At 38.1% G+C, this 15,945-nt stretch overlaps 1 protein-coding gene across 4 annotated transcripts in view; it reads right to left on the bottom strand.

Annotated features, from left to right (window-relative positions):
- Nucleotides 1-15,945, bottom strand: part of Setd2 (SET domain containing 2) — a 99,143-nt gene that overhangs the window by 66,699 nt on the left and 16,499 nt on the right. For 3 of the 4 annotated variants that reach the window (XR_001228933.2, XM_013346544.2, XM_005347995.3), the window contains 6 exons: nt 15,675-15,690; nt 10,104-14,383; nt 7,585-7,716; nt 5,509-5,637; nt 1,997-2,120; nt 619-696 (listed from right to left, as the gene is read on the bottom strand). Coding sequence is in view for 3 of the 4 variants with exons in the window: in XM_013346544.2 (XP_013201998.1) it covers nt 619-696; nt 1,997-2,120; nt 5,509-5,637; nt 7,585-7,716; nt 10,104-14,383; nt 15,675-15,690 (4,759 nt within the window). In the remaining variant the exon portion in view is untranslated. The remainder of the gene's footprint in view (nt 1-618; nt 697-1,996; nt 2,121-5,508; nt 5,638-7,584; nt 7,717-10,103; nt 14,384-15,674; nt 15,691-15,945) is intronic. The other variant, XM_026779475.1, reaches the window with a different exon arrangement.

Below are 15,945 nucleotides of genomic sequence, written 5' to 3'. Positions count from 1 at the left end.
CCAAAGGTCCTGAGTTCAATTCCCAGCAACCACATGGTGGCTCACAACCATCTGTAATGAGGTCTGGTCAGCAGGCATACAAACAGACAGAATACTGTATACATAATAAATAAATATTTAAAAAAATATTAAAAGGCTGGAAAGATGGCTCATCAGCGAAAAGCATTTGCTAGCAAGCAATCAACTGAATTTAATCCCGTGTAAACACATGGTAAAATATTCAACTCCTGCAAGATTTCCTCCAACCTCTACATGTATATGCGTGCACACACACACACATACAAGAGCATACATATGTGCACACACACCAGACAACATAAAAATTACTTTAAAAAGTAAATAAAATTATAGTAAAGTCTTTTGATTAATCAGAATTCCCTTGGACATTATCACTGAATTAGTTATTACACACTACACTAAAAAACACTTGGAGAAGGCAAGTGAGTACTGTATATGGGCAACACTACTATTTTTGCAATGCTATATTTTTGTGTTTTTATAAATCTAAATTAATTCTAAAATAAAATTAAAGTAAAACAAAAAGAAATTAAGAGTACTTCTGAAAACATTAATCTTGAATAAATATTTCAAAATTTAAATAAATTTGTATCAACTTACTTTTTGGGTTTCACAGTTTGGCTCACAGCTATGATTCATGAAACGAGAGCAATTCCCCTTTTGAGTGGCATCTATTATCTGGGGTAAAGAAGGTAATTTTTTAAAGAGTTTTAAAATGAGATCTTAAAATATCCATGCATTTTGAAAAGGCAAGCAACCATTAAGGCAATTTTAAGGTATAAACCACACATCCCTTTGCCTCTTGCCCTATTTTAGAGAAGTTTCTGTAACAAAGTAACAAATAGTTAACTGCCCTTTTGGAAGATTTCTGAATACAGAAAGGCAAAATTATCTCATGGGGCAGTTGTTACAGTGTTTTTCTAGAATGTAGAAATCCTGGGCTCAACCCTTAACACTTCCTAAAACCAGGCATAGTAGCACACACTGTAATCCTAAAAGTTGAGGCTTAGGCAGGAGGATCAGAAGTTCAAGGTCATCCTGTTTTATTTGCCAAATTCTAGGCCACAATTCCCACGTCTTTAATCCCAGTACTTGGGAGGTGGGGCAGGAGGATCACTGAAAATCCAAACTAGCCTGCTGAGTTCTAGGTAAGCCAAAGCTACAAGTGAGACCGTCTCAAAACATAACATAAAATGTCGTCTCTCTTACCTACTTTTAACTATTTCTTACATTTACTGCATGCATTTCAATCTCATATGTGAAATAATTACTTCTGAAACAAGTGCTGTGACACAGTTCAATACCTCTATAACCTGAGTATGTGTTCAAATCTGACAGGTCATATCCAGAGTGATAGGTCCCTAGACTTAGCATTTCTACCTCGACTATAAAGGCAGATATAAGGATCTAAGCCACAAACTGAAGAGATTTACAAAAATACAAAACACTTCTTTAACTTGTCATTTCTCACAAAAAGTTTTGTGAGAAACTATTTTTATAGAGTTGTTATTTGTATCAGCAAGTAACATGCTCATAAATATTACTTTTAAATATAATGATGGACATTTCTAAATTTCTCAGCATTAAAATAACACACATAAAAACATTCTAGGGAATCATCCATGTTATAAAAGTTGTCATATGAAGCTTGTATGCTTGTATTTATATATAAACACCACCCTCTCCCATCGTTTCATAAACAAACTATATATTTTTCTGATCCTTTCTGTTTTGTTCTGAGACAAGAATATTACGTAGCACCAGCTGGCCTCAAATTCCCTATCCAGATAGTCTTGAACTCCTGATCTTCTCCCCAGTGCTGAAATTATAGGCCCTGGTCACCATAGCTGACTATTTAATTTTTTTCATTTCTTAGAAGAGCCCCAATTTTTGTTACTTTAATGATCAATCAGTATACCACACACACCCCATTACCAATGCAACAGTTTCCATGTGTTTCAAAATAAACACTGCTCACCTCATCATTTTTCAGAGCCATGAAATAATAGTGGATGTTTTTGTTCCGTGCATATTCTTTCACCCGCGCCTTAAACTCTTTATGGTCAAGTACCTCTCCACAGTATTCCAAGACAAATGTGTTCCTACAAAACAAGAAGAATAACACTTCCAGTCTAGGAACTATACTGAAAATTTACAAGATGAAGCAAAACTAAGAAATATTTCAAAAATATTTATCATATACTCATTACAGTGGCTGGCTTTGAACCTGAGATCCCCTGCTTCAGTCCCTTGAGTAGTATACATCACCTATTGCTTTCCTAAAATATCTCTTTTCTTTAAAATACCACAGAGTCTAAGAAACTTTTAAACTGTACAAGGTAGGAAAGAGCACTGAAGAAACTATGCATGTTGACAATTGTCAGGAAAAATTCAACACGGCAGCAGTCCTTCTCTGCTGCCCTTACTTTCAGAGTTCTTTTAATGATAATCAAATCTGTCTCTGGCTTCTTGGCTGGTCTCACTGCCCAGAATACATATCAGGAACTTGCATAATACAGCTGTACAAAATTGCAATGGAGGAGCTTTATTTATGCAAAGAGACATTCCCAAGAATAACCCAAGATAACTGTTTCTTTTACACCAGAAAACAATAAAAGGCAGTGAAGGAAAGGAAGGGGAGAGGAAGAAACTATCCATATAAAGCAACATCCATGCCTTCAGACCTGAATTTGGCCTAAAGACCAAATGGCAAGTTGCTTAAGTCTGCTATGAACAAGGATAATGAAGTTTCACAAGTAACCTCCAATGAGGTCTTGTGAAATAATAGCAACTTATATAATGTATACTCTACAGCCAACTGGAAATCATAACACTGTAATATGTCTGCATGCTTTTCAGACATACAGCATATGGCAGGCCACTTAGGAAATGTTTAGAATAAAGGTTGAGAAAACTATACTCTGTAAGAATGAAAGACAAACTTTATTCTTACTGAAGTGAAGTTGTTCAGGGCCTGTAATAAATACAGCAAAGGTTTAAATAAATGAATACTACTACGGACATCTAACACCTAAGGGATATTTAAGAAGACACTAAAAAGCCAGGTAGTGGTGGCTTATGCCTTTAATCCCAGAATTTGGGAGGCAGATGCAGGTGAATCTCTGTGAGTTCAAGGCCACCCTGGTTTACAAGAGCTTGTTCCAGGACAGGCTACAAAGCAGCAGAGAAACCCTATCTTGGAAAACCAAAATAAAATAAAATAAAAGACACTGGTGAGCTCAAAAATGGCAAACTACAAACCCTGGACCAAGTAATGGAAGAATAATTAATTCTCTTATGACTCAACTACAGACCTGACATCTTTCATATATATTCATTTATTTTATGCAATTAGTCTTTTGCATGCATTTCTTTGTGCCATGTGCATGCCTGGTGCTCACTAAGGTCAGAAAAGGGAATCAAATCCCCTAAAGCCAGAGTTACAGATGGTTGTAAGCTGTCAAATGAGTGCTGGAAACTGAACACTGGTCCTCTGCAAGAACCAGAGCTCTTAACCACTGAACCATCTCTCCAGTCAGTCTGGCTTTATTTATTTGTTTGTTTGTTTGTTTTGGCTTTTTGAGACAGGATTTTTTCCATGTAGCATTGGTTGTCCTGGAATTTGCTCTGTAGACCAAACTAGCCTCACACTCCAAGATCTATCTACCTCTGCCTTCCGAGTGCTGGAATTAAAGGCATGTGACATCATGCTTGGTCAGGCTGGCTGGAAGTTTTAACCTTCAAATAAAATATGCTCTAATGAAACAATTTTAAGAATATAAACAGGGGGCAGTGAGATGTCTCAGGAGGTAAAGATACTTATGTCAGTATGACCACCTGAGTTCAATACCTGAAGCACACATAACAGAAGAAAAAAACTTGTTCCCCCCACAAGTTTCTTGTCCTCTGACCTCCACATACAGACACAAATAAAAATAAAAAGTGAACCATTTGGTTTTGTTTATCAAATATTGCTATAATCAGTGTGTTTACTAAAGCTACCCTACCAACCGATAAGAGTTCTTTCTTAAAAAATATTAAAATTGGGCGGTGGTGGAGCACGCCTTTAATTCCAGCACTTGGGAGGCAGAGGCAGGATAATCCTTGTGAGTTCAAGGCCAGTTTGGTCTACAGAGTGAGTTCCAGGGCAGCCAGGACTGTCACATAGAAAAACCCTGCCTCCGAAGAAAAAAAAAATTAAACAAGTGAAATAAATGAGAGGGCATAGCAGGATAGCACCTAATCTCAACCTTTAAGAGACTGAGACAGGATAACTTTCTCATGTTGTAGGACAACCTGGGCTACAGTATGAGATCCTGGATGAAAAAACCATAAGCACTAAATAAAAGAGAGGAAAAGCAACAATTGCATAAAAAGTAAGACTCAGTTCGGCGAGGTGGCATGCATATTTAATCCCAGCAACTGGGATATGAAGACAGGAAGATCCCTGTGAGTTCAAGGCCAGTCTGGTCTACACAATGAGACCCTGTCTCAATAAACAACAAAACTCAATTAGGCACAGAAAATACAGTAAATAAATATATTTTTAGAACAGCCATGGCAAACATGTTTAGATCTCAGTAATAACAATCTAATTACTCATGGCTAAACCTAAAAAGTTAAATTATTATTTTATAATCAATATTTGAGGAGCTAGAGAGAGTTCAGCAATCAAGAACACTGGCTACTCTTCCAGAGGACCAACATTCCAGCAACCAAAATGGCAGCTCATAACCATCTGTAATTCCAATTCCATGGGATCCAATACACTCTTCTGACTTCTTCTGGCACTATAGGTATAAGTGGTAGACAGACATACATTGAAGCAAAACATATATACATATAAAGTAAAAATAATCAAGCCTAAGATGTTTCTTTCTAATGAAAGAACTGTATCCTTTGTAAGTAATATGTAATAATGACAAAATTTGAAGATCTACATAGGTTGTCCTGTGAATGATGGTTAACTGCCAAGAAATACTTTACATAGGACCCTCACTTATGAAAAAGCAAATTCTCCTCACTAAATCTGATCACAGATGCTATGTGACGTGGATCATATGACATATAATACCGAGTTTAAAGAAATCAGATCATCTGCCCAAAGTCAGAGTTCCATCCAGCCTAGGATTCAAACCCCACCAGAATGATTACCTGCCCCCTTTTTTTTTATTTGTTTTGTTTTTGGAGACATGTTTTCTCTGTGTAGCTCCGGTTGGCCTGGAACTCTTTCTGTAGACCAGACTGGTCTCAAACTCAGAGATCCACCTGCCTCTGCCTCTGCCTCCCTAGAACTAGGATCAAAGCCGTGTGCCACCACCATTTGGTCAAAATGGAACTTTTTATTTATTTTCTAGAAGTCATTTTAACAAAGTCATTCTACATAATAACCATTACTAAACTCCACTGAAATAAACCTTTTTCCTACAAAATGCCTAACCAAATTCAATGAAACAAAATGAAGTGAAAGCTGATTGAAACCAAACTTACGAAGGAAGATCCTTGGCAGCTCGTAAGCCCCAGCCTTTCTTTTCTGTAAGTATAACTTCCACATCTGCATGCTGCTTTCTTTGAAACCGTCTATTCGAACAATAATCTCCATTTGGACATCGAGAGGAACTGAAATGAGAAATGGGTAAAAGATAATACCTATATCATCAAAAAAGAAATTTAAAATAAAGTGCCTACTTACACTTACAAGACTGGCCTCAAACTCATACAGATTTGCCTGCTCTTCCTCTAAGTGCTGGGATAAAAAGTATGCACCGCCTAAACTAGTGATTTTTCCATGTTAAAATAGTCAGGCTGGAGAAATTGACTAGCTCTTCTTCCAGAAAATCTGAATTCACACTTCAGCACACACAAGGCAACTAACAACCATCTTTAACTCCAGTTCCAGGGCGTCTTCTTTTGGCTTCCACATGTACCAGGCATGCACTTAGTATGCAGATACAAATACAAACAAAAACATCCATACACATAAAAAATAAAATAAGAAAAAAAATGTTTTCATCAATCAGATTAGTTTTAAAACTATCAAGTGGCAGTAGTGGTGCACACCTTTAACCCCAACACTCAGGAGGCAGACAGATCTCTGTGAGTTTGAGGCTACAGAGCGAGTTCCAGGACAGCAAGGACTAAAAAGAGAAACTCTATCACAAAAAAACAAAAATAAAATAAAATAAAGAAACCAATCTATCAAACATTTTTAGACAGGCATGGTGGTACACAACATCAATCCTATCAATGGGAGGCAGAGAAGTAGGCAAATCTCATGAGTTCTAGGCCTGGCGAGTCTACATAGCATGTTCCAAAACAGAATAAAAAAAGGGGGGGGGGCGCCATTTTAAGTGCAGAGATATTTAACATTTTATAAACTATACTAATCAAGTATGTACCAGCAGAAGGTTACTATGGTCAACTAAGAACAGAAAACATGGTGGGTTTGGCTGGGGAGTAGTGACGCATGACTTTAATCTCAACACTCAGGAGGCAGAGGCAGGCAAATCTCTATGTTTGAGGCCAGCCTGGTCTACAGAGAGAGCTCCAGAACAGCTAGAGCTATATAGAGAAACCCTGTCTTGAAGGGAAAAAAAACACAAATTAGGTAGGTTTGTGTGTGTACAAAATTCTGATTAGGTCTGATTATATAAAAGTATACATAGTATTTTTTACTTCAATATATATAATATATATATATAATATACATATATTACACTATGTATAAAATACTGTACTACTGCCGGGCGGTGGTGGCGCACGCCTATAATCCCGGATCTCTGTGAGTTCGAGGCCAGCCTGGTCTACAAAGGGGGAGTTCCAGGACAGGCTCCAAAGCTACAGAGAAACCCTGTCTCGAAAAACCAAAAAAAAAACCTGTACTATATAAAATATTATACTATATAAAAATACTATGTATATATTATACATATATATAATACATATGCCTGTATTATACACATTAATATTTCTGAGAATACTACAATGGGACAGAGGTTGGGAAAAGGTACTTCACTTTTTGCATTTTCAAATTTTAGTGTTTTATTTTATAATCAAAGTTTAAAATTACCACAATTTATTCCACAGGGCATAAGTATTACAAAAGTAAAAGGAGGACTTAAGTAAATGCAGTCGTAGAGGCTGGTCATGGTGGCATACAAACCTTAATCCCAGCGCCCCAGAGGCAGAGGCAGGTGGACCTCTGTGTTTGAGGTTAGCTTGGTCTATACAGGGAGTTCCAAGGCAGCTAGAGCTACATAATAGATATTATTTTAAAAGTCAAAAAGAAATGAAGGTAAGGAAGAGAGGGGGAAAAGCAGCAATAGAATGTTAGTATTAGAAATAGAACTGTTTCATATAGAACTTATGTGCCAGATACTATCATCTAATGAGCAATACAGAAGAATTTGTCTTAGTATCTGTTTTCTACTAAATTCTGGAGATTTTATTGCTTATAAATACTCATTTACATATAGGGAAAAGGTTAAAATTATACCCTTCATTAATTATTTCTTATTTAGAGACACATACTAGAAAAGTAAGAACGAAGTGGAGTATCGTACTTACCACTCAATCATGAGGAGACGATTAAGGCAGTCTTCTCCACAGGCTACTTCTCCTTGAGCTCTCTCATCTTTGGAGAGAGGTGCGCACTCACACTGCATCCGCTTAATATCCCGATGGGATTTATTCTTCTTTCTATTAGGTAGAGATTTCGTGACATAAGTCTCTTGGAGATAATATATTCAACCAAATAAGCACTGAATTTCAGTTTCTTATTTATTTCTGTAAGTCTACCAATCAAAAGGAAGGCCCCCCACAACCTTACCCCATCCCACAACCCCTCCCCCCCGAAAAAAAGAGGAGAAGGAGAAAAGAGAATGAGATGATGATAATGATCTAGTTGTCAACATTTGCTAAATAAAAGCCAGATGTGGTGGTAGATGTGGTGGTATAAATAATCCAAGCTGTTCAGGAGCCTGAGGGAAAGACACAAAATTCAAGGCCTGGCTAAACCATGAGTGCCAAGTCCAGCCAGAACAATTTAAGATCCTGTATGGAGCCCAGGGGATAGAGAATTCTGGAAACAAAGTCTGGGGAATATAGCTAGCTCAGAAAAGCACTTGCTAATAGCATACAAATAGGCCCTAGGCTCAATTCCTCAGTACCACAGAAAGGAGCGAAAGGAGTATGTGGCAATGAGGGGAAGAAATAATGAGTTTAAGTCTTCTAATCTTGAAATTCAACCCTTACTTTCTAGTTCAGGTCAAATCACACGAAGTTTAGGAGAAAACAGAAAGGTTTGTAAGTTTCCAATAATGAGGTGGCTGGCTGGCTAGCTAAGTTTAGACCAAGGTGGCACATGCCTTTATCACAGCACTCTTAGGAATCGAAGGCAAGAAGTCTTGGGTTCTACAGGCTCAGGGAACTAATACCAACTGCTAAATAAAAGTTTGTATGAAAGGCTTGAGAAATGGTTCAGAGGTTGAGAGCACTGGCTGCTCTTCCAGAGGTCCTGACTTCAATTCCCAGCACCCACATGGAGGCTCACAACTATCTAAAATAGGATCTGATGCACTCTTCAGGTATGTAGGTATACATGCAGAATGCTCATACACATAAAATATAAATAAAATCAAAGTTTGTATGGGGCTAGAAGGATGGCTCAATAGTAAGAAGCACTTGCTATTTTGCAGAGGAAGAGGACTCTAAATCTGACTCAAAGCACCAACGTGGTGGCTTACAGCTGTCCATAACTCCAGTTCCAGTGCCCTTTTATGGCCTCGAGAAGCACCAGACACACAGGAGAAGTGCATTTATACACATAAAACAAAAGTAAATCTATGTTTTTTTTTTTGTAGGTATAAAATTCTGTATCAAAAAAGTCAGGCAATTGTGGCACACACTTTTAATCCCAGCACTTAGGAGGCAGAGCAGGTGCATTTCTGAGTTTGAGGCGAGCCTGGTCTACAAAGCAAGTTCCAGGACAGCCAAGACTGTTGCACAAAGAAATCCTGTCTTGAAAAAAAAAAAAATTTAATCAAGAGCTTTAGTTCAACCAGATCCAGGTACACTGACACATGCCTATAATGCCAGCACTAGGGAGGCTGACGCAAAAATACCAGTTTTATACCAGCCTTGGTTACTTAGCAAGCTCTAAGCCAGCCTGCTGTTTCACAAGAGAAAGAAAGTGTGTATATAACTGAATCAAATCTTTTATGAGACCCCTTAGTGGTATACATCAAACTTGTATACATCTGTTTAAAAAGTGTAGTACTAGCTCAAGAAGAAGCAAAGGCAGGAGGAGAGAAAGATCAAAAGAGATCTGAGTCAGTCCAGATAATATAATGAGACATAATCTCAAAAATAAATGCAAAAATCTAAAAGAATAATCAAATAAAGATTTCAGAAGCAAATTTTTCTCAAAAAAGCATTCTGGTAGAAGAATTAGGATAACCAAGTTCTATTAAGTTCATAAAAACCCAAGACAAAACTGATAGTGGTGACAAGTACTTGTAGTCCAAGCTCTTGGGAAGTGGAAGCAGAAAAACCAGGAGTTCAAGGCCAGCCTGAGGTGGATGAGACTTTGTCACAATAAAAATTAAATAAATGAATGAATAAATAAATAGTCTTAACCTTATGTACACAGTAAAAAAAAAATTAACAGAATGTTCAAAGTGCTTAAAGGGATGACAAGTAAACTGCACCAGGAGGGAATGCTACACAAAAGGAAAAGGCTCAGCAGAAAGTATACACTAAAAACAGTCAAGGGGTGGAGAGAGAGATGGCTCAGCAGTTTGAAGTGCTTGTTATGCTTCCAGAGCATCAGGAAGCAGTTTGATTCCCAGGTGCTACCTCAGGTAGCTCAGATTAGAAAAAACCAGACACCACTTTTCTTATAGAAAAAAAAAAAAAAATGAAAGGACTCTATTAGTAACTATAAAGAGAAAAGGACATTTTATAGATTCTGTTACTCTACGTTTTGCCAAACTCTTATTTCAGTCTAAACTGTTGAAAAGTTTATTATTTTTTCTTTACAAAAAAGCAGCACAAACGTTATCAACAAAAGCATTAGTTAGGCTCACCTTTCAGTTAAATAAACGTTTTCTTCAATAAGGTCAAAGTAACAGGGCATCTTTCCCAGCTTGGCAAATTCTTTCCACCGCTGTGGGTCCCTGAAGTCATCCATCGCACAGGAAGGCCCCATCAGTCCCGAGTGGAGCAGTGCTGAGGTCTCTCCTGGCTCACTCTCCACTCTAACTTTCTTTCTAGCCTGCAGCTCACTATCACTTTCAGAATCACTCTCCAATTCTTGCCTTCGTTTTTTAGGGGGTCCTCTTTCTTTTATGTCATTTTTCTCAAAGTTTTTTGAAAAATCTTTCCTTTCATTTGTAACTAAAGAATCCTTAGTTGAATTACTGCTTATTTCAGGTGCTTGCACTGATCCCTTGTCCTTTGGATGGAAGAAAAATTTATTGGACTGGCCTGAAAAATGTGATCCACTTCGCTGATCCCAATTCTCCTCTTCTTCCCGATCATCTGTTAAAGAATCCGGTACCTGCCCTTGAATTCGATCATAAGCAACCCCGGTTCCTGGAGGTCTGCCTGCTGATCTTGGATCCCAATAACCATTGCCTTGCCAGTAATTATGGGTCCCACCAAAATGTTCAGCATTTTGTTGATACTTGTGTGTACCACAAGCTCCATAGCTGCTGTCAGGTTGCTGGTATGTGCTAGTGGGCCTTTCTTGTTGGGAGAAGTCCCACCCTACGTTTCTGAGCTCTTCTGATGAGTGCAAACCATCCATACGGGAAATGTCACAAGAGGAAGAAAAGTTCATCTCTGTTTTTCCTAGTCTACTACTATCAGGCCTATTAGAGAAAATTATCTGTTGCCGAGACTTATTTGGGATATCTTCAAAATCATCAGAATAAAGTGGTAGCTCTTGTGACCTAGATGTTTTGGCTCTTACTGTGTCCTCTGAATTTAGGTGACCTAGAGGGTCAGATTTCAAGTCTGTATGACTTGTACTATCAACCCCGTCACTTTGAGAATGAGCAATTTCAGGTAGGTGATTATCTACTTTTCTGCTGAACTGTGAATAAGAAGTTTCTAAATTCCTCTCTGTTCCTTTATGAAGGAAGAATTTTTCAGTCTGAGGACAGCCTTTACTTGCCATACTCTCAAACTTATCCTCATATGAATGTCTCCTTGACTCTAATCTTTCATCTTCCCAGTGGTCAGAATAATGTCGGTAGCTATGACTGCTCCGAGAAGAACAGGGACTTGTCTCTTCCATGGGCAAAGTAGAATTCTTTGGCACAACCACAACAGACTGGAGACGGTTTCTTGGGATACTGCTGTCATCAGACTCTGTACCTTCTGAATCACTTTCGTCACTTGAACTTCCAGAAGATCCAGAATAATCTTCATGGATAGTCGATATAATTTCAGGAGCATTACCACTACTGTCACATTTTAAGGTGTAAGTTATACCATCACTGTCTTCCATGGTTAAGTTCAAACCATAAGAAAATACAACTTCTGAGTCATCAGAAGTATGTGTATGTCCTCTTCCTTCTTCCTCATCTAAGATTTCTGCTCTTTCTCTTCTATCATGCAATATGGAATTCTCTTCTTCTTGAGCCTCTTGCAAAGACTGCCCAGATAATACATTATTGTGCCTGTTTTCCCAAGAAGCAAATCCCTTTCCTGAATCAGGAAGGGCACTACCCACTTCTGTTTCTTTCCCTACATACTTTAAAAACTCTGTGCTTTTTTTACTCTGCATGGCATCTAGAACTGAAGGTATATTCTCGTCACATTTTATTCCTGGCGGAAGGCTCTGAAAAGATGAAACAATACCTGAACTCCCTATAGACTCATACAAATCATCAAAATGGTTAGGTGAGGCTGAACTAGTGGTACCGATGCTCTGCTTATATTCATCACATGCAAATTTTGAGTGCTGATCTGTCGGTTCTCTATTATCACATATAACTGTTTTTGATTCCAAATGCACATTCATAAAGCTATTTGAAGAAATCTTCATAACTGAAGGTTCAATATTTTCAGCTTCAGAGTTCTCAACTGGAGAACAGCATCTACCTGAATCTTTGGTTTTGTAACAAGAACGTATCTTATCAATTGATTCTTTAATTGATGTTTTGGAATATTCTACAGTCTTACCTGGCGAAGACATGAGTTTATCATGGTGTGGTGACAACGAAGGTTCTGTTTCCCTAAATGGACTTTTAGACTTACTATGTTGCCTACAGCTATCATCTGAGTCTTTTTCTTTACATCTATCGATGTTCTGAAATCCATTTGATGAAAGCATGCAAGCCTTGATCAAAGGGGATACCTCTGATCCAGTCACACTATCATCAGAAGTCATTGAAATAGCATCTGTTTTAGAGGCACAAAATGTTGCCATATCAGATTCTGTCTCTGGAGATCCATTTATATTTAATTCAATAGAACAGAAACTTAATTGATCATTTTTCACTTTTGATAATGACTCTAATTCTTTAATATTGTCAAGGCTATCGTGGCCTATAAATTCAGTCTTAAGAATAGGAGATTCATCTAGCTTTTTAAAAGTAGGTGAATCATTTAATTGATTTGATGGAGATGGAGACCCAGTCTTTTCTCTTTCAGAAATTTTATTAATTGTTCTTAATTCACTACCTTTTGAACAAGGAGTCTGCAAACTAAAAGAATGAGATTGTTTGCTTTCCTCATTTAATTCTGCACAACAGAAAGAATTTTTAAATTTATCAGACTTGGATACGGGTTTTGAAAGGGCAGATTTGTAACGGGAAGCACTGTTATCATGCTTAGAATAGGAGGACCCCCGTCGGAATCCCAGTTCAGTTGGGGAAGAACAACATCTTTTTATGGATTCATGCTCTGAAGTCCGCTTGGATTCTCTTTCTAGTTTTGAAGAATACTTTCCTCTTCTCTCTATCTCTAAGTAGGAGGTCTCAGTTTTACAGTCCCGATCAAATTTAGAGTAAGATGATGATGTCCTTAGGTCTCTGTAGGAATGGGATGAAGTGCGCCTTAGATATGACTTCTTATACTCATCTTCAGAGTCCGAGCTCTCCCGTGCCCTGTTATCTGTATAGGGCCGAGAATAGCGTGTCCTTTCACGGTAAGGTGAACTCCTATGGTAGCGTCGATCAGAATCATAATAATGAGATCGCTCTGACCGAGAATAAGACAAACTAGTTCTAGAGACTCTGTCAGATCTAGAACGAGATCGGCTCCGCCTTCGGTCCCTTTCAGACCTACATCGGGAAGATACATACCGAGTATCTCTTTCAAGTTTTGAGTAGCTAAAGTATTTATCATCTCTCTCTGTTTTAGATCTCGATGACTTCCCCAAATCCTCACTTTTTGAAGGTGCTGAGCTCTTTTTAAAATCTCTTTCCTTCTCAATGCTTGTGGAAGATTTTAAATCATGTGATCTTTGACTGGAGGAAGTCCGTACAGAATCTTCATCAGATTCTGAACCAAGAAATGTGCCTTCAAATTGTGAAGATTTCTTCTTAGAACTCCCTTTTTTAGAACTGAGGCTTATCTTAGAACCATCTGAAACTTCTTCTTCCTTCCCAATATGGGAATCTTCTCTTTGTAGGGGATTATCTGCTTGTTCTTTCAAAGTCTGAATTGTGTGTTCTTCCAAGCTGTTAGATACAATATCCTGTTTCATATCCACCTCTAAAGATTCTGGTACAATTTTAACTGGTGGTTCTTTCTGAACTCTATCCACTGGTGCAGTCATTAGTACTGTTACTGGGGGGTGTGGCAAGGCCACTGGCTCCGATATTGGTGCTGGTGGTGAAGGTGATGTGGCTTGGGGAGGTGGAGGAGGTGGAGGTGGAGATGAAGATGGTGAATCTACAGTTGATTCTGCTATGACTGCTGGTAACTGTACTGTAGGGGGAGGGGGAGATGCTACCGCTGTGGCTGTAGCCAGCTGTGGCCTGGATGTCACATGAAGCAGATGTTTCTTAAAATGAATTCTACCCAATTCCACTCTTGACTTTGGTGGGGAAGATTCTTCTGTAGTAGGAAAAGTATCTCCTGTGTCCATTTTAACTTTAGGGTTTGAGTCTACTAGAAGAGTTGTAGCTGGGGAGTTTGGAGAATCACTTTGCTTTTCATTGCTAAGTGCAGTGAGAAACCTGTTCTGTAAAGTTTTCTTTGTAAGACTGAAGCTGAATGACACCTTCTGTCGTCCCTGTTCCTCCAAATTAACTTTTGTCTTCGTGCCTTTGGGCAAAAATCGACTAGAAGCAACACCTTTGAACATTGGTCCTTTGATGAAACCTGTTTTCTGCACATTTTCAATCTTTGCCTATAAAAGAAAAAAGCAATTAATGGTAATAAATGCTTTATTTCAAATTGTGAATATCATATTCACAACTGTCAATATCAAAATTTAAAATGTCAGAGAAAACTTTTAAAAATCATTAACAGTAGTATGATTTTCACTATGCTACAAATGTAGCTTTTCATTATGAAACATTTTAGGCATAATCAAAAGTATAAAGACTAACAAATTACTAAGTATGCATCCCCAGCTTAAACAATTGCCTGTATTTTTTTTCCACTTAATCCTACATTATCCACATTGGCAGTATTTTCTAGATACCTAACTTTTTCCTTTTTTGTTTTGTGTATTGGTTTTTGTTTTTAGTTTTTTGTGCTAATGGTGTTTTTTTGAATTTTATTGGGTTTTTTTTTTACAACTTTATTTCATGTACATTGGTATAACGATGTCAGATTCTCTTGAACTGGAGCTACAGACAGCTGCGAGCTGCCATGTGGATGCTGGGAATTGAACCCAGGTCCTCTGGAGGAGCAGTCAGTGCTCTTAACCACTGAGCCATCTCACCAGCCCCTTGAATTTTGTTTTTGAGGCAGAACCTCACTATGCAGCCCAGGCTTGCTTTGAGCACATACTTCCACCTCTCCAGTGCTGGGTTACAACGATGCACTACCATGCTCAGCTCAAGCAGCATTTTCTTTTTCTTTTTGTTTTTCAATACGGTTTCTCTGTAGCTTTGGAGCCTGTCCTGGAACTAGCTCTTGTAGACCAGGCTGACCTCAAACTCACAGAGATCACCTGCCTCTGCCTCCCGAGTGCTGGGAATAAAGGTGTGCACCACCACCGCCCGGCTCAAGCAGCATTTTCAAAAAATAAAAGTTTTAACCAGATATGTAGATGACATTTATATACATTTATATACCTTAGTATACAAACAGTTTGTTCTTGTGCTTTACTTATCTAAAAAACATCAAAGATCAAATAAGCCAAAGACCTCCTAACATCACATAAAATCAGTAGAGTGCTGGGATTAAAGGCGTGCGCCACCATCGCCCGGCCACCTTTCTAAATTTCTTGAATCTTTTAAGTTTAAAATTATTTTCTTGTAGAGGCAGGCGGATCTCTGTGAGTTCGAGACCAGCCTGGTCTACAGAGCTAGTATCCCTCATTAGAATGAGTTATTTTAACTATTAAGCAAAACTATTAATTTCATTTCACAATCAAAGGAACAGTTACCTTTAAATATTTTCAGCTTTTATCTAGATTCTAAAATGTACTTAAAAACCATTTCTTGAATGACTAGTTCAATTATACTTACCTCATTTTCTTCTTCTCTATTCCCATTCAGCCAAGAAAACATGCAAAAGAATAAAAAGGATCATAAATACTTTAACAAAATAAAACTTTTCATTAAAACAGATACTTAATATAATCTATCCTTTCGTTGTCCTAGTGACAACTCTGTAACAACTATTTCCTGAAGCTAGTGCAAGCCACTATGCTAAGTTCCAGAGCACAAAAGTAAGCAAGGCAGCCGGGCGATGGTGGCGCACGCCTTTAATCCCAGCACTTGGGAGGCAGAGGCAGGC

The sequence above is a fragment of the Microtus ochrogaster genome, chromosome 5 (assembly GCF_000317375.1).
Source record: "Microtus ochrogaster isolate Prairie Vole_2 chromosome 5, MicOch1.0, whole genome shotgun sequence".
NCBI lineage: Eukaryota > Metazoa > Chordata > Mammalia > Rodentia > Cricetidae > Microtus > Microtus ochrogaster.
The sequence above is the reverse complement of the archived record's forward strand: the minus strand, read 5'-3'. Positions and strand labels throughout refer to the sequence as shown.